At 37.5% G+C, this 19,010-nt stretch overlaps 1 protein-coding gene and 1 long non-coding RNA gene across 10 annotated transcripts in view; one reads left to right on the forward strand and one right to left on the reverse strand.

The window, feature by feature from the left end:
- Positions 1-2,436, reverse strand: part of LOC147173507 (uncharacterized) — a 79,868-nt gene extending 77,432 nt beyond the window's left edge. For all 4 annotated transcript variants that reach the window (XR_015094898.1, XR_015094897.1, XR_015094895.1 and 1 more), the window contains exon 1: positions 2,207-2,436. This is a non-coding gene — a long non-coding RNA (uncharacterized LOC147173507). The remainder of the gene's footprint in view (positions 1-2,206) is intronic.
- A 191-nt stretch (positions 2,437-2,627) lies between these two features.
- Positions 2,628-19,010, forward strand: part of LOC147173509 (uncharacterized) — a 31,691-nt gene continuing 15,308 nt past the window's right edge. For 5 of the 6 annotated variants that reach the window (XR_015094868.1, XR_015094869.1, XM_086076428.1 and 2 more), the window contains exons 1-3: positions 2,628-2,783; positions 5,547-5,638; positions 7,535-7,639. Coding sequence is in view for 4 of the 6 variants with exons in the window: in XM_086076428.1 (XP_085932554.1) it covers positions 5,584-5,638; positions 7,535-7,639 (160 nt within the window). In the remaining 2 variants the exon portion in view is untranslated. Of the gene's footprint in view, positions 2,784-5,546; positions 5,639-7,534; positions 7,640-14,905; positions 15,847-19,010 lie in introns of those variants that run through there. The other variant, XM_086076429.1, reaches the window with a different exon arrangement.

Here is a 19,010-nt window from a genome sequence, read left to right on the forward strand (position 1 = left end):
AATCTGTTTGTCCTAAAATGGGCTTTGTTCTTTGTAAGCAAGAATCCATCTGTCCCCCAGGAGACAATGTTTCACTGATGCCATCATCTACATATAATGCAGAGGCAAAATGCAAAATCTCGGCTACAACGCAAACAGGAATGACAATATTTTAAACAGCATATTGCCACGTCTACTCGATGGTTACTTACCCTCTCTCTATTTCAAAAGTTGGGATTTAGTTTGTCAGATAAAGTCTTTAAATAAAAAAACCATCAAATAATATAGTATATTGTGGCTATCAGGACAAAAAAAACCTGTCTTTAACTAAATTTGCTAAAACACATTACCAACATGTCGCCATCAAAGTCTGTGCTCCTGCGGACCCGACCAGCTTTTAACACGACTGTTGTTACATCATCTTTTAAAACAATTTTTCAAAAGTGATGCAATAAATAAAATCGACTAAACCATGTCATGGTCACAATTTAATCATAATTTTGCGGCTTCTTCTGCACCTTAACATTACAGTGATCCATTTTTTTTAAAATTATTATTAAACATGGTCATTCAAATGTAGCTAACCTAGCCTAATCCTTTTTTATTTATTTTTTTACTCATTTCTTAAAAATAATCCATACTTTCAATCTTGAGGTGACATAATGCCAAACGTCTCCCACGGATCGAGAGGAGAGATGGAGTTTTACGAAACTTTTCAGACCGGTGAGGCTTCAAGAACGTGAATAGATTTGTCCTTTAAATTGGCTAGTTTTAAGACAAAATACCAGACTATATCTTTGACATTTTAAGGGTAAGGCAGCACTGTCAAAACAGTCATTGTTCCCATGAAAAATACTGCAATAAACGTGCCAGGACTGTATTTGGCAATGCATGTTTAATAAGGAAGACTTTTCAAAGATTACACTAGATTGCTTGTCCTCCCAGATAATATTCTCTTTCAGCATTTACTCTATGTGATATGCATAAGTTTGAAAAGTAAAACGACTCCATTGGGTAATAGAAAAGTGCACACTGGAGAAGCGTTATCATCACAAATGCTACTACAGTGCTGCGTTATGCCATTATGAATGTAAATGTGAAATAGCCGTGCATACCTAGACTGAACTCTTAACACGAATTTAGTTGCCCACAGAACAGACTTTTTTTTTTCAACAGTTTCGACAGAAACAAAAACGCTCATAGGAGCTTTTGATGCAGTGCCCCAAAAAGATCTGTTTGATAAACTGCTCAAGTGATGAGTCAGGGGTCATCCACTAAGGTACAATTCCAAAAGTGCTGCCTGTGTGTTTAGTGGCAGATAATGGTTGCCAGTTATAATAGCTTTTACATAAAATGTATGGCTGCATCATCCATATAAAAGGCTTTTTCAATTGATACTCTTGCGAGCTGACGAATAAGCGGAGTAGTTGGGTCTGCAGATTTCAGTATTATAGATACTCATCTTCCTTTCATGAATATATTATTGTCAGAGGAATTCATGGTAAATGCACTTGACTCTAAAACAGCATAGCAGGGTCAGAATTGGCGGCATTTTTTGGTCCGCTCCATAAAGTTCCAAACAATCCACGCACAAAATACAAAGGCATGCATTTGATGTGTAAATTATAGATTCAAATGATAAATTTGAGAGAAAATAGCACTCTCTTAAATGCCTTTTTTTTTACCCTCTCTTGAACAACAAACCAATTTACAGAGCAAATATAACCAGGGTTGCGAGGGTTACTGTTAAAATGTATTCCGTTACAGTTACAAGTTACCTGCTAAAAAATTTAGTTAGTAACGTAATCCAAGTACCATAATATTAAAGTAATGTAACTTGATTCATTTGGATTACTCCAATACCGAGTATGCTCATGACGACAAAATATTTTTTTTTATATCACCACAATATATATTCTATACAATGTGCCCTTGCTATTTGCGGGGGTGATAGGGATAGCAAAAAATCATTGTGTATTTAAAAAGCATGTAGGCTATTGATTGATTGATTGACATATGCTAGATAGACAGATAGATAGATAGATAGATAGATAGATAGATAGATAGATAGATAGATAGATAGATAGATAGATAGATAGATAGATAGGTGACATCAACTGCAAAATGAACTTTTATCCCAGTCACAAGTTTAACCGTGTATATGTTGTGCACGATGTTCAAATAGTGAATTGGTAGGAGGAAGATTTGTTTGGCAGGTGTAACTCACATTATGGTTGTAGGCTAGCGGGCTAGCTAGCAAGAAGCTACAGCGCGTAGCATGCCGCTGGACTCTCAGCTCAAACTTTCGCTCAGAGTAAATTCCAGGGAATACCGGTCGTCATTTCCTCCTCCCGTCCGTGAAGCTTTTTCAAACTGCCCGCGTGTGGAGGACGCGACGAGTCAGTTCGTTTGTCCCCACCTCCTGACATGTAGCAACGGTCCCACTTGCGCGGGCGTGCGTGCATGCTCTCTCTCTCGCTCTCGCTCTCTCTCTCTCTCTCTCTCTCTCTCTCTCTCTCTCTCTCTCTCTCTCTCTCTCTCTCTCTCTCTCTCTCTCTCTCTCTCTCTCTCTCTCATCTCTCTCTCTCTCTCTCTCTCTCTCTCTCGTCTCTCTCTCTCTCTCTCTCTCTCTCTCTCTCTGCTCTAACACTTTGTTTTAAAACAGATGTATTTTCATCATGAAGTTGTGTCTCTGGACACACGCTGTTATCGAAACTGCTTGAACAGAAAACAAGTGAGCTACATGACTCAGCAGAAATGACTTATCATAAGCTAATTGCTGTGAACATAGGTGGACCTATAAGGTAAGTCCTTTCTGATATTGGTTATATTTTTCAATGTTTTGAGTATTAATGGATTGTGTCACTCATACAAACTCAGAAACAGATGCCATAACATAAATTGTTTTGCGTTCTTCATTATATAGTTGTTCTTGACCAGTATGTGCGCAGCTAACACAGCTAGCTAGCATTTACACTTGAGCAAAAACTCACATTAGCATGCTTGTGTAGCTTCATTATTTTAAATAATTAATCAGCAAAAAAAAAAAGAAGAAAAAGTATATATATATATATATGATTTTTAGGCGCTTGACTATCTGTCACAGTGTTCCGCCAACAAAATGCCATTGATAGTTGAGCTGGACAAATGAAGTTACCGCTATATGATGATTTATTACTTGTTTTTCTTGAAATCAGAGTTTTTTTTGTTTTGTTTTTTGTTTTGTATGCCAAAAAAATTCTCAAATTCTAGATTGACCCAATAAAAATCTGAAGTAGATGCACGGGCACTAATCAGAACATCAGCACCTCTTCATTGCAAATATGGACAATAAAAAGTCAAAGAATTGAGACATGGCAACTAGATTACAAGTACATCAGAGAACACCCATTCATTTGAGGGCCGGTGATGATATGATATCCAGACAACAGCTCTCTGTAGATAAACACCCTTAGCGCTTTGGCTGCTCTTCAGCAGGGTTCCAGGTTCAATGAGTTGTGGGCCAGTGCCGACAGGCTGATGGGTAATCTAACAAGGAAATGTTATTGTCTACTGTAGGATGGCTGGCACTCAATCTGCTATCTCTGCTGCATGACACTGCATTGTTTTCCATTTGTGTACATTTGCATTGGGAGGTAGACATTTTGAGATAATTACATTGAGGTCAAAGGTCAGGAAAGTTCAGAAGAGAACTTGGATGAGAGAATAGAGACTTCCATTCTTATGTTTGGAGTGTGTTACTTTCTAACTCTGTGACTTTAGTTACAGTTACTATTATGATTCTCATTTTATTGATTTATTTTATGATATTTGAGAATGAATACTATCATGCATTTATTTTGTCAGTTAATCTATACTTCTGAGTGTTCTCTCTGGTTGGCTGTTCATATTTTGAGTCAGCACATACCCTAACACACAATTAAAGACCACTTCAGTCCCCAACTTTATTTTTGTACAAATGCTCTTTAAAGGTCATTGTAAAAATCACCTTAAGGCAAGTTGAATATAAAGAAAAGCAGGCTGACTTGTCCTGTGCCTAACATTAGTGCGATGATATGTAAGGAAAGTAAAATTGCCTATTTAAATAACCTTGCTTAAAATAGGGGAGGGTGTTATTAATCTTCATGTCATTGCCAAGGATAAAAGAGAGGCTTAATTAGAGCTAATAGGAATTTCATCTCCCACTATACCCCAAGACGTCATGTGGTGGTGATGATTCACTTTGTCTGCGTTGGAAGAAAAAAAACCCCAGAAATGCCAAAAAAGTACATCTAACAGTTATTTCAGAAATTTAGAAAGAGATAGAATTGGATTCACAGGAAATTATATATAACAGAAATTGCAGTCAATTAGTATGTGTATAAGAGGTATTATTAATTAAACTGTCAATAAAAGTATTTCCCAGTTGTTATTTTGCAATGATAAACACACAATACTTAAAATGAGTGATTGTATTTAGATATGATTAGCAGTAGAAAATGGATGGAGGGAAAACAAAAATAAAGACCCTGGACTTCAGAGATTAGCTTCTAAATATACGAGTATTGTAAATCTACTGTATAAAATATATGAGTATTATACTGTATGAACATAGTTGCAAATAACTTTTTTCAGAACGATACCAGTATGAGTACTCAACTATAATCACCGATATGGAGTACCAATACCACTAGTACTTTTGCTGCATGAAAGAACCCCCCCACACAAAAAAATTATAATAATATATATAACAGCTCATTTTAATGAAAGACCTGTAAGTATTATTTTCCCATAAAAATTCTAATTTCCAGAGGGCATTCAATACAGGTATCGGCCACTGTCGCGAACACCGATACCTTGAAATGAGGCTGGGTGTGACCCAATACCGATACCTAGCATCGGTACTCGCCCATCACTATATTTTAATATATTATATTTAATATAATATATAAATATTTTAATCATTCAAATTGCACATTGCCTACCAACAATCATCTCTGATGTGCGTCAAATTTAGAAGGCACATTTTTACTTTAAAGGGACTTTAAAAGGTTGCTATGAAACAACATAATATTTAAATCTAAAATTACCAACCGCTTGCTTCTTTTATTAAAAAAAAAACTTGAACCTGTTAAAGGCTGCAATACTGTATGAAAAACAGGAATGCATTGAGTATCAACTCACTGCGCTGAACACAATATGCTAAGATTGTTTAAAGACAATTGTTTAAATTGAATCTGCTGAGACTTGAAGTCATTATTTTTAAATGTTAAAGTACTCTTCTCTTGCCGCATTTGTATGAATCTTAATTGAGTTTAGAGACCATTGTTATTTCAAAATATACCTTTTCTGACTTTATATTCCCTTTCTAATGTCAAATATGTGCTTTGATCAAAAAAAAAAAAGGGACGTTATTACTTTTGGATGATACCAAACATCTCCTGACCTGATGCAGATTGAAATGTTGAGATACAAAGCAACTGCTTCCACTGCAAAAGTGCATCAGCACAATCATCTATCATTCACTGAACCTGTTGGCCTACGTCACCCAGTCGTGGATTTGCTTTTTCCATTCTTTGTCTGTGCAGATCTTGAGCAATTTCAGGGCTGGCTGGCTCGGAACACATGTTTTGCCTGAGGGAGTTGAGTTACGCGGGAGTAGTACTACTGTACATCTACAGTAAGTAAGACCTCCAAAATGTGTGTAACAGTTGTGTTTGTGTGGTGCAACACATGCTCATAACATAACCAATGTTATGCCATCAATCTCTTTTAAATAAGGAATAAAGTTGCAGGTTTGTGAGTTCATCAGAGACGTCACTGCTTCAGTGAAGCCACAGTGATGTCATAGTAAAGCTACATTCACACCAACAGCGGGGGAGGCGTTCTGAAACCCTTCCTTCGCTAGCGTTTCACCACGTAGAGTTTTTTGGCATTCGCGCACACCGTAGAGGAGGAGGCGTGCCGTTTGGTGAACAACCACTGTAAAGCGAGTCAACAAAAGAGAACACCGCCAAGTACTTCTTTCCTGGCACTATACAGCCAGGGCACTATTTTATCCAGCAACGCCTTTTCTTTTTCTTTTTTTTAGGTACGTCTTTACTTCCATTTAATCTGGCAGCCGGTGTTAGCGCTAAATAGCTTTAGCTAATGCTTGTTAAACACTATTGCTACCTCGGTCCAGTTCGACAGCAAATAAATACACTTACCAGCACTCCGTATGCTACTTCCTTGTTCATCATTTGATCCCGGCTGGCCGTGTTGTTGGGCCCAGCTTGACCACAGACAGGAAGCTGTGTGTGCGACGTAGCCCGTACTTGAAGCCGATTGGCTGCCACGGGGCAAAGCGCGAAGAAAGTTCACATTTTTCAAATTGGGCAAAAAAGGCTAAAGTGCGCATTTTTGCAACATATATATATATATATATATATATATATATATATATATATATATATATATATATATATATATATATATATATATATATACACAAAAAGTATCTTCAAAATTGCTGAATTAAAAAAATCACATTACTGAATCTATCTTTGTTGCTGACAGTTTGACAGTGAACAGGGGATTTCTGCATCCCGCAATGGATTATCCTCACCTTAGAGTTTTCACTGTGTATTATAAAGTTAAGAAGTATTTCAAATGCATGATTCTGCAGACGGCATTACACACTAAAGTGTGCAGCTCAAACCTCTTCTGACAGGAACAAAGTACACATCTTTCACCAAAGACTTGGACAGTTGCAAGGAAATTGTCTCCCTACTGCAATGTTTTCATCTTAAGATAGTGTGTCTGCCTGCCAGGTGACCAAAAAGTAGAGAAGAGATCTATTGTGAACTAGAAATTGGCTGCTTGACCCTTTGACTGTCCTTTGCAGTCCGAGACAATGTAAATAGAGAGGCTGTATTTTATTTTGTGAAGTAGTAAATCTGTATGCCTTCCTAAATGTCATGTTACTTACAGGCCATTGGAAACAACAGAAGAGTCTAGAATATAACCTTTGCCATGGTAGAGCTTTGGTCCACTCTACCTGTGTCATAAATATCCGCTTTGTCCACATTTCCCCCCTACTATTCTCTGGTTGCTATTCACTTGCCTCTTTTTCTTGCCCCCTTTTTTTTTTATCATGCTTGAGTCTACTAAAAAGCTATAAATAAATGATTAACTAACACTGAATAACTTTTAGTATTCCGCTTTAGTTGCTGGTGTTCCCCATATTACGAAATCACAAAAAGAAAAGCAACGATAACCTCAACTTTATGTAGTCACTGCTTTTTATTTTACAATAAGACATCTGATGCAGTCCTAATGAATAATACATTATTGTCTCAGGAACTAAGCCCTTAAGAAGTGAATGTGTTTCATACCTGTGTGACTAACAGTGAGAAAGAATTGTTCCTGTGCTCTAATTAACTGTATCACAGCTCTGCCAAAAAATGATCTTCAGATAGAACACCCAAGTCTGTGGGGAGAGAGGCGCTGAGATTCTGCATAAATTACTACAGTGCATTGTACAGCCGAGCCTTTTCATTTCTCTCAATAACATGACCTAATTTTTGATACCTAGGGGATTTGCCAGCATCTCCAACAACCCCCCCTTCTCCAATGTCATATTTCAACATCCGTGTGAAGGAAAGGAACACACTGCGGCAGAGCACATGGAGAAAACAAGGTAATGGGCAGGTCAGCGGTGATCCAAATGATGAGGTATCACGATGGTCTTGTTCAAAAGATTGTGTTTATTAGACAGAATGTCTTGAGTGATGAACTGGGTGTGTGATATACTTGTCTCACATATTAAAAAGGTTTCAGCATTTAGCTGGAGGTAGTCATAAAGAAATTAGATGATGCTTAATCGCGTTATGTGTGATCTTAGATTCCCTTCAGTTTTTTGGGGGTTCAATAGAAAGTCATCCACTTTCAAAAATAATAATAATAATAATAATAATAATAATGCTTGATTAAAATAGTACACTTTTTGTGGTTGTGTATCGATTTAATTTCATTTTATGTTGATAATTGTATTACGTAAAACTTTTATTTACGTTGGTAACGTGTCGAAGGTGGGAGCTATCCTTTTCACTCGGTTGATTTTTGTTAATTGCACTGTTATCTGTTGTCATATTTATTAGCTAGCATTTATTTCTTTTTTAGTTCTGTTTTTATGTGATAATCATACTTATGTGTGGGGTGTGAGGTTATTGGGTTGTGTGTCTAGAGGTTGGGTGGGTGGTAAGGAGGAGGCCAGTGGGTGGTTGGCAATGATGTTTTTTTTTTTTTGTGAAACACTGAGTTGATTCTTTGCATGATAAGGTGCTATATAAATAAAGTTGACTTGACTTAATGAAATACGATGACATCCATCACACATATCAGGGGAGCGTAGAATCTGCCTGCCTGCACCCAAATCAAACACCAAAATAACGGTACACTACCTGCGCCACAACTTAGACCTGATTAGCTGGTCTAAAGTATAGTCTACATTCAATCACCAGGAGCGTATAAGAGAAAATGCCCTCAGTCCGCTGGAAAGCCCAGCATGCAGCAGTGCAGCACGCTTTGCCAAATTGATATTCTCTAATCAAATGAGTGTGCATTGTACAATTGTAGTGTGACAGGCTTTCCCTGCGGTGTCGTTAGAGAGGCCGAGTATCGTTACAGTCAACAGCCCCACTTTTCCCAATTCCCGTTACATCCATGTTGTTTCTGAACCGTAACAAGATTTTAGTGGTCAGCCCTGTGGAGACACAGGTAGCAGCTGATCCTTTGTTATTTCTCTACAGTCTCATTATGGCTTAGGCCATTTTATTAGGAGCAAGTAGATTCTGTTTCTGGGGTCAATCAAGATGATAGATTGGAGCCACGAAGGGAGCAAATCCAGGAGCGGCTGAACAATCAGCAAAGCAAACACAGAAGGTAGTTCAGACGCTACGGCTTACAGAGGATAATGTTTCCTTCTGCATTTTCTTAAGAGAAAAGCCCAAGAAGAAAGCTAGATTTTTGTGAGGTCATGGTGTAAACAGTCAGAACTCTAAAAGTAAATGATGCCCGCAGTGTGAGTTCACAGTCGAAAAGCATTCAGCTCCCTGCACTCTTAATTCCACTCACTGACGTAGCCACCCCATTTGAGTCGAATGGAGCGGTTGTTTTTGGAAAGCAGTCAGGAAAGCGACACTTTAACGTTGGTTGTAAGTGGCCGTGCCATTAAGTGTCTTGGAGTCAAGACTTTGAGAGAAGTGAAAGCTCACCAAATAGCCACAGCCATGCTTCTTTTTTCTTTTAGTTAGGTTGATATTTATGAATAACTGCTGAGACTGACCAGCATCTGAATTTTACAGCTTTTTTCTTAAAATGTTGGCAAGCAGACTATTTAACAAAACTTCTTAAGTTATTGCTGAAAAAGTGCAGTTTCTGCCTAATCAACTGTTTGCTTGCTTGTCCCCAAGAAACTTCCCAATCAACAAGCAAATGTTTGAATTCAAACACATTTCTATTACAGTCAGACTCCAAGTGCTAATTAATGAAAGCTAATTAAAATTGTTGTAATTAGGCCTGGAGAACAATATGTGGAAAATGAACAGTTCGTAATATCAGGCTTTGAATTCAGGGAAGAACAATTGTTACGCTTAAAGCAAGGAGAGCGTCATGGATAGGCAATTGTGCAACTTCAAACCAAACAGTATAGACTGAAGTCTTAATATGCAAACACGTGTGACCAGTCAACAGTAAGCAATAAACATGCTAATTCAGGAGAGGGTAACTGACAATTATGTGGAACCAAAGGCAAGTCAGTGGCTTATAATGTGCACACCGCTGCAGCAGAATAGTCACGGCAGACATTAAACAATGAGGTTGAGTGCTGCAACCACAGTTTGTATTCCTGCTTCCACCCACAACTTATAAAATATTGAAAGGTCTATTTTGATTACAATAACTCTCACTTCTAGCATTTACATATAAAATGCTGTTATGTTATAAGGCCACTGCTTCTAGGCAATGTTGTGTATTACAGCCTTGAGCTGTGTTTGTCTGTGTTGGAAGCCAGAAATGAAGTTCTACTTTATATGATATGTGATTCGACGTGGGTGATACAGAGAATGAATATGGGAGGCTGGGGTTTGTCAAATAAAGAAAGTTCTGATTACATGTGCAACTTCAGGCTTTCATCTGTACACAGTGTTGTCTTTGTATTCGTACATACAGAGAATTGATTAGTATGCATTTTGTTGTCAGTAAAAGTCTCTGGCGGTTTTGTAATGCTACTGTAATGTTATGCTGACATGTGTTAATTGATGAATATCTTGATGGGAAATGTGTTTTCCACTATGACAATGACCCCTGAGATTTTAAGAGATGTAATCAACAAGTAGAAGTAATCTTGGCTAATTTGATTGGAGTCGTAAAGCATTATTGCTGATGCAGGTCCCACATGCACTCTAATAATCACAATACACATCATAGTAGTAGTCACTTCATACTGTATGTGACTACTTGTGTTGCCCTTCTTGAAGTGACACTGTACTGTATTTCCATCCATCCTTTTTTCTATAGCACTTCCATCCATCCATTTTCTGTACTGCTTATCCTCACGAGGCACCTCATTAAAGTCACTGACTTTGGGAAAGAGGCAGGGTTAAACCTAGACCGGTTGCCAAAGAGCACACTGAAAGCTATGGGGCAGAACCAGATCTAACTTGTGTAGGAGCATGCAGTCATATCTGTTGGACTTCCAGCTAAGATATTTTGTCATCAAAAGTCTTTTGGCTGCGATTCCATTTGAAACAGTCTTTCGTGTCATGTACCTTAATAGTCCAGGCGCTAACGTGATGATAGATAGATAGATAGATAGATAGATAGATAGATAGATAATTTGTCAAATTTTAGATTTACAAGGCTGAATTTGTAAGGCACATCCAGCCATCAATATGTTAATGCTAACTGTCTAATCAATGGAATTAAAAGGTGCAGCCATATTTCTATTAGTTTAACATTTTTTCCACTTTTATGTTAACAAGAGTATAAAAACTTGAAAAAAATATTTGACTGTACATTTTATTAGAACAGATATAAAATGTGTGATTAATCGTGAGTTAATTATTGAAGTAATGCGATTCATTGCAATAAAAAAATTGAATCGCCTGTCACCCCTACATTATAGCAACTGCAACACCATTCTTTAGATACGATGCACTACACATTTATTGTATTACAATCGAGCAAATGTATGATTAGTAAAGGGGGTTGCACTATACTAACAACACCGTGTTTACATGCACCCCCTTTGTGTATGCAAAGTAGGACTAGCCAGTGAAATGTAGATTCAAATGGTCTCGTTGAAGGCCAGCTTTTCTTGATGTATTGTGTCGCCAGCATTGAAAATATTTCAAATATGAGAGTGTCTGCAGTTCCACGACATAAGACAAATAGGCTTCTGTAAAAAGTAAGGCATGCAATATTAATGGCAGCTGCTAGTAGAGGGAAGCATTCAACCTGGAAGAATCACGGTCAAATGGACAGTTACCAAACACAAACGCATCAATTAAGCAATTGTTGTTTGATTGTGTATTTTTTGTTCTTAAATTAGGGTTTTAAAGGTTAGGGTTTCCAAGTAGGGTCACAATTTATAACAGTGCTTGGGTTCTAGATGATGGATGCACCTGTCAGAATGTGTGACCTCAAGGGTTTTAACATCAGCATGTCACAGTAAAACAGAAAGTTGTCACCTGAAAATGTGGTGCTGCTCTTCTTCTTGCTGCATATGTGGCCAATTTTCTGCCATAATGTACCTGCAATAGTATGGACTATATTTAGCTTTGAATCAGCAGTCAACAAGGGAGTCTTTACTCGCCACTGGGGAGGATTTGCTGCTGCCCTAAATATACAAAGAGTTTTTGCAAGACCGACTCCATCTGTAAAGGACCACCGGACAAGCAGTGTAGTCCTTCGCCACTGTATAAATATAATTGAACTGAATTGAATTGCAAATGGGAGGCTATGCTGTATATAGTGTCTGTCCATAGCGACTGTGGTAACATTTAGGTCACATACTAATGACGGAAGACATCGGTTGTCTTGTTGCTTGTTTTTTTTTCTTTTTGAATGAAAAACACCCTCATATGCCTCAGAACTGCCCTTGGCATGCTAAGTCGGAGAAGGAAAATGAATAAATCATAAAAGACTATATATGTAAAAAAAAAAATATATATATATATATATATATATATATATAGTATCCACACGCGCACACACACAGATGTCTTCTTTTTTTGACTGAAAACGTTACAACCATGTCCCACTCACAATCTCTTTGGGCCTCATTCACAGTGCTTAAATCATAAATTCATGCTTAAATCGTGCATATGAAGATTTGAGAGCAAAGAGCAAACCTAACATTTGTCAGTTCTAACAAAGACAACAATCCCTTGATCCGCCTTTGGTTGGCAACCCCTGCTCGAACAAATGCATAAAGATGCTTTCATTTTTTTATTTTTACATATTTAAGTTAATGACCAACCAGTTCAGCATCCCTAATATGAATCATTGCAGGAACACTGTACAGTATCTGACCCTGCAGTAGTTTGAATTTAAAGCAAGGCATAGTTGGCCATGTACAAATATATTTTGTTCTCCTGTGCAATTTCCTTTGATATTTGTGCGTCCATGTACCCTGCATAACAAGCATGTGCAGTACAGTACATAAAACATTTAGTTTTCCTGCCTGTTTTAGCTACTCAGCTCATTTCCCCATCTGGATTCTTTTTCATCTTGACCGTATGACACCTACCAGTCAATCATAGTCAGTAGCCTACCTTGTTACACAGATGATACATTTCCCATGTATGCAGGGAAATTTTCTTATTTTTCAGAAGGCTACAAACTGCTGTAAGTATGTACTGTACAACATATACAGCCAATAACTGACCAGATAAGAGGATCCCATATAAGTTTGGTGGGTGAGTAATAAAATAAAATAAAAAATCAGAACTGCAAGTATTTTGTCTCAAGTTAACAGTCCAGGCCTTGGTGTTAATAAGAATGAAAAATTAAAAAATTCAATAAAACCATCTGCAGTGATATATTGAGATATGAGTGACCCAACTTATATCATGTCGTTCTGCATCTTTTGTGTAAATGTAAATATTAACACTGTTCAATGGCAGTGAACTCAACTCCACAACTAGCTGCAGTTTGGCAAATAGTAAACAATTTGTCCCAAAAAAAAGAGGCTTCATGTCACTCCTGGTAAAGCTTTACTGTCAAAGATAACATGAAACAAAGAATTACACAATTTGCATTTAAACCAGCTAGCTTTATGCTAACAAAGACTGCAAAATGAGGATGACGGGCCAACCAATAAACTTCCGGACGTTGACACATTACGCATGTCACAATGCACTGTAACAAATGTAAACAACTCCATTTTGGCAGGATTAAAAACATGGTGCTAGGTAGGTTAATACGCAGGTGACCGGCCACTTGCTTTGTTTACTCTTTGCTGGTGTGTTGTGTTTTTCATGTGTATGATTAAGTCAAAGTAAAGAGTTAAAGTAAAGACTTTTTGTGTATATTTTTTATTTTTACAATGAGGACGCTTACAAGTTAGCCTGGATGTGACTACTTTATGGGTAATGAAAACCTCACCTTCTGCCAGCTTTTTTTTTTTCAACCACCATTCAAAAAATTATTGTCATTTTAATTTATTTGGACGTATTTTTACACGCTACTACTAGCCTAAGTGACCCTTGGGTGCCCGTCACATATACCAAGACACATGAGGTCGCCCATGTTGGTGCCTTGGTGCGTTCCAGTGAGCTACTCATTTTCCAGCAAACACCGGAAGGAGTAAGTCGTGGAGTGATACAAAAAAAAAGCCTTGTAATGGTCAGATTGACTGGTTTAATCCGTTAATCAGTGCCGCGCAATCACAGATAAATTATAATTTTATGACTGCTCTCTATTGTAAAACATTCTCTACTATCCTGCCAGCATGGCGGTGTAAAGAAATGAGTCGAGATCTCTTTAGTAGCATAGATAGTCACAGTGGTATAACCCTTAAAGCAACTGATATCTGAACACAAATGGTGGAACAATGCATGTAGACAGATACTGTATATATCAATATCTGCCATGGAAAAAAAAAGAAATAATATTACAGCAGCTTATTGTCTCACTTAAGGTAGTTGTGAAACTATTATTCATTTGTGTCTGCATAACTATGCTGTATACACACCAGAAGTACCTGCAATTAATTAATCATGATGCACAAACTGTTTTAATCATGATGCACAAACTGTTTAACTGTTAACATTCTATTTAATTATGTTTTTATTACGTTTTGTTACAAAATATAATTATATGGCGTGTAATTGTCCATGTTAATAACACAATATGAATTTTTGGTCATGTTATTTTGGGGGAGAACAGATTAATGCCATTTCCATTCATTTCAATAGGGAAAGATGATTTGAGATGTTTAAAGTTCAAATTGTAGTCCCTGAATGAATTAAACTCTGGCAACATTGATATACTGTTATTTGAGGTATTCCTAAATGTTCCCTCATTTAGCACCAAATGATGCATGAAGCCCCAAAGACATCACATTATTATTTGATATTACAACTGCTTTCTGCTTAAAAACAATACATGATGATACAGTTGTACATTTAAAGGTCTAATTTTGAAGTTTCTCTTTTTTTTTCTGGAGAGCTCAGTATTGTTCATTCAGTAATTTTACCGATTTGACATGTCATCAGCATTGCTCTCTTTTTTTTTTTTTATTAACTTTATTTTATTTTTGTATTAATTTTTATTTTGTATGTGAGTGAGTAAGTGTATGTGCGTGTGTGTGTGTGTGTGCGTGCGTGTGAGTGTGTATTCATTAGTTCACCTAAAACCTATTAAAAAATCCCATACCGTTCCCCTAAACCGAACACTTCAGAATCCAGCCAGAGTCGTGAGGCCGTCAGGAGACCCGAGGAAGGACCAAAGAAAAGAAAGGAAAGTGAAATCCAGCACCAACCATACACCACCCACCACCCACCGGGCCACCAACCAGAGTCCTTCACCAACCCCAGAAACATCTAAATTCCAACAAACCAGGGAGACCTCAAGAGACCAAAAGAGAGACTGAGGAAAGGAAGGAAGGACAGACGAAGCAGAGTGAGATCCACAGACACCAGCCTCCACCGATTCAATGACCAGAGGAAGAAGCAGATTGTGTCTGAGTTTCGATAGATGCTGGTGTGGTGGATCTGGCATGCATGAAAATCTCCACCAAAAAGGGGAGCCGTCGACCCCTGCCAGGACAGAGCAAGCGCAACACCTCAGGGCCCCCAGGCCACGGCAGCGCCAAGGGACAAGTCTCTCTTAATAGAAGTGTCTGCGCCAGTTGGCAAGCTAATTCCCTTGAACCATGCTTGTATGAGCACCAACCCCAAGGAAGCCCCTTTCTTCTTTATCCAACATATGAAGCGTCTTCCCATGTGATATCTGGGGACCTCACACCACTATGCAGAATAACTCATTTGCATATCCCACATCTCCTGTTTGCCGACTCCCATTCATCATTAAAGACAACCTCACCATTCTTTAAATAGGTGAGTGATTTTAATCAAGCGCATCCAGCAGAAATCAGAAATGAGGGACTGCATTCTCTTGTCTACAAGTTGAAGGCCTGCGTCCTGACTCCTGAGTAAATATTGCGTGCAGATAAAGTGTGACCGTAAGCAGAAAAAGGCACAGCAGGTTTTCTGAGACTCAGCACTTTGACTTTGCCTGATGTGCTGCATTTTACAGTATATTGTTAGCATGGGACATAGAGATACATTTGCAAGTGACAATGTTGGTTTTCATTTGGGACATTGAACTCTACAAATACAATCAATGTGTCTCTCGCCTGTGATGGTAGGAATAGTCGTCAGTCCTTAAAGCAGTGTTTTTTAACCTTGTTGGAGGTACTGAACCCCACCAGTTTCCCTTGCACATTCACTGAACGCTTCTTTATTGAAAAATAAAATCTATATTTTTTCAAAGTCAATGACTCCCATCACTTAACTTTCTATTTCTAGAACACTTTAAAACAACCTCCACTATTTTCTTAAGATGGAACCCAGGGTTGAGCAGATAACAATGAAAACAGCAGAGGCCCTAGAATTTAACCCTGTGGAACACCATGCTTTTCGTTATACATGTGAATTCATATTGTTCATATTAGTCTGACCACTTTCTTTTTTTTTGTTCAACATAGTAATAATAATAATGATGCAACAATCCTATACAAACTCGTTTTCAATCATGACATACGTAAAGTCTTCAATCGTGCATAAACAATATTATCATATTATATATATTATATACAATATGGGAAGTGTATAATGGAAAATTGAAAGTTCATCCATCCATCCATTCTAAAGCGTTTTCCTCATTAAGATCATGTGTAAGCTGCAGCCTTTCCCATCTGACTTTACGTTTGCATCTCATGCGGACGTCATATAATTACACTGAAGAAATCTATGATCAATCAAAATAAAATCTATATTTTTTCAAAGTCAATGACTCCCATCACTTAACTTTCTATTTCTAGAACACTTTAAAACAACCTCCACTATTTTCTTAAGATGGAACCCAGGGTTGAGCAGATAACAATGAAAACAGCAGAGGCCCTAGAATTTAACCCTGTGGAACACCATGCTTTTCGTTATACATGTGAATTCATATTGTTCATATTAGTCTGACCACTTTCTTTTTTTTTGTTCAACATAGTAATAATAATAATGATGCAACAATCCTATACAAACTCGTTTTCAATCATGACATACGTAAAGTCTTCAATCGTGCATAAACAATATTATCATATTATATATATTATATACAATATGGGAAGTGTATAATGGAAAATTGAAAGTTCATCCATCCATCCATTCTAAAGCGTTTTCCTCATTAAGATCATGTGTAAGCTGCAGCCTTTCCCATCTGACTTTACGTTTGCATCTCATGCGGACGTCATATAATTACACTGAAGAAATCTATGATCAATCAAAATCATACACATCTATTGTTACGGTCATGAAACATATTACCAGCCACAAAAACAGCAGAAACAAACACACACGCACAATCTTAACACTAATTCCACACATACTAGTACATATTAAATGCAAATACACCATATAGTATATGTTGTTTGTAAATTGACTATGCAGTGAGAAGCTGCTACAAAAGAAAAGTAGAATAAAAAACATTCAGTAGTGTGAGAATTGGATGATACAGTATGAAATAGCACCCAGTCCCAATAGACAGTATCTCTCTTCAAGGTTGTAAACAAAGAATGAGTAGGATAAAAAAAATCCATTCAACAATGTGCCATTTGTCCATCAACAAGTGACGTGACACCAAGGTTAAAGTGTAACATTGACTGTTTGCAATAACTAACTTTGCTACTGCATTTTAGTGCCTTTACTTGAAAGCTGTGTGGGGTTTTACAAGTGGCATCTCAACCAAAGACCAAACCATGACTGACCACAAATATATATATATATATATATGAGACCAGTTAAAATGGTTCCAGCATATTTTCTAAGCTTACAAGCAGCCATCATTGAACACTAGCATCAATCTAAAGTGAGATATATAAATCCTCTAAAAAGGCGGTAATTGCATGCCCTAAAATGTCAAACTGCTGCTTTTATCTCCAAGCATTGTGGCAGTTTGCATTCTGATTGGACATATCTTGAAAGGTTAGCTCCAGAAAGCACTTTTTGGTCATTTCAACTTTCAATACGTTGATCAAAGTTTAAATCATCCTGGTGATAACAACTGATGTGATAACTTTAATAAATAAATAAAATTCATTCAGCAAGAATAGTTTATATTTGGAATAAGTATGTGGCAAGACTTGATGTTGCTTTTAATTTACAACTGGTTCTGGTTCTTTAGATTAGAATGATCATTGCAGAAGACCATAGTGGCCATTGAGATGATACACCGAGTGCATAATTTTATCAACAACTAAGGATTACGATCAAACATGATGAAGTCTCGATTCTATGATACTGGAGCATCAGTCAAGGGTTTGCTTTTGGGTTTCATCATCGGATGGAATCCTGTCGAATATACAGTATGTGGATTATGATTAAATATAGAGTCTGTGCCAGGAAACCAACCAATTACCAATTCTACTGTCATTATCCCGTTTCCCTGCTTGCATGTTTCTGACACTTTTCTTTTTTTTTTAAAGTTCCCTTCATTACCTTGATAGCAGTTGCTTCTGAAGCAGAAGGAAGATGCCATAATATTGCCACCAAAAAAAAGTATGAATATGTCAGGGTAAAAATAGCACGCATAAAACAGAGCAAAAATGCTGAAATAAAATCTATTTCTGGTGCTAAATCTTTTTTTTTTTTTATAATTTTTTTTTGTGGTTTGTTTTTATGAAATACAGGCTGCTTTTAATGTCTCTGGGGGGGGGGGGGAACAGCCACAATATGGTTTGTAGACTCTAGAAACCAGTATGAAGTTCAACAGCACATCAACAGATGGCTGTGAAATTTTGGATGGGCATCCAGACCCCTGCCTGCCTCTAGTCCAACATCATTGAAATGCATACAAGTGATTACATGTAACACCATGCCACCACTGAATCACAAACAGGCGACCTAACATGGTCAGAGCATTTTTAAACAGTGCCAACAAACCCCAACAGTGATCAAGCATAGGTCACGTTGGTCTGTGCTCAGCATTCATTATTACGGCAGAATCGGGATTGGCTGCGCTTCCGATGGGAGTTGCACGCTGGAACACTTCTGCAGGCTCTTCTGAGACATTCTCTGCGGTGTTTGTCAACAACCCCCACATGCGAAGGCAAGATAATGCAAGCGCATCCCAGAGCAGCAAGCACACACAACCCGCATGATGAAATGTGTAAGGCACTCTACTTAATAGCATTCACCCTTATTCTTTATTTGACAACTATTCAGTTAAATGTACATTGTAAATGAGAGGATGGCAGTTAATAAAAAATAAAAAATATACCTTCCAAAGTGTTT

This window comes from Leptonotus elevatus, chromosome 5 (assembly GCF_054856555.1).
Source record: "Leptonotus elevatus isolate MCC_2025b chromosome 5, RoL_Lele_1.0, whole genome shotgun sequence".
NCBI classification, from domain to species: Eukaryota; Metazoa; Chordata; class Actinopteri; order Syngnathiformes; family Syngnathidae; genus Leptonotus; species Leptonotus elevatus.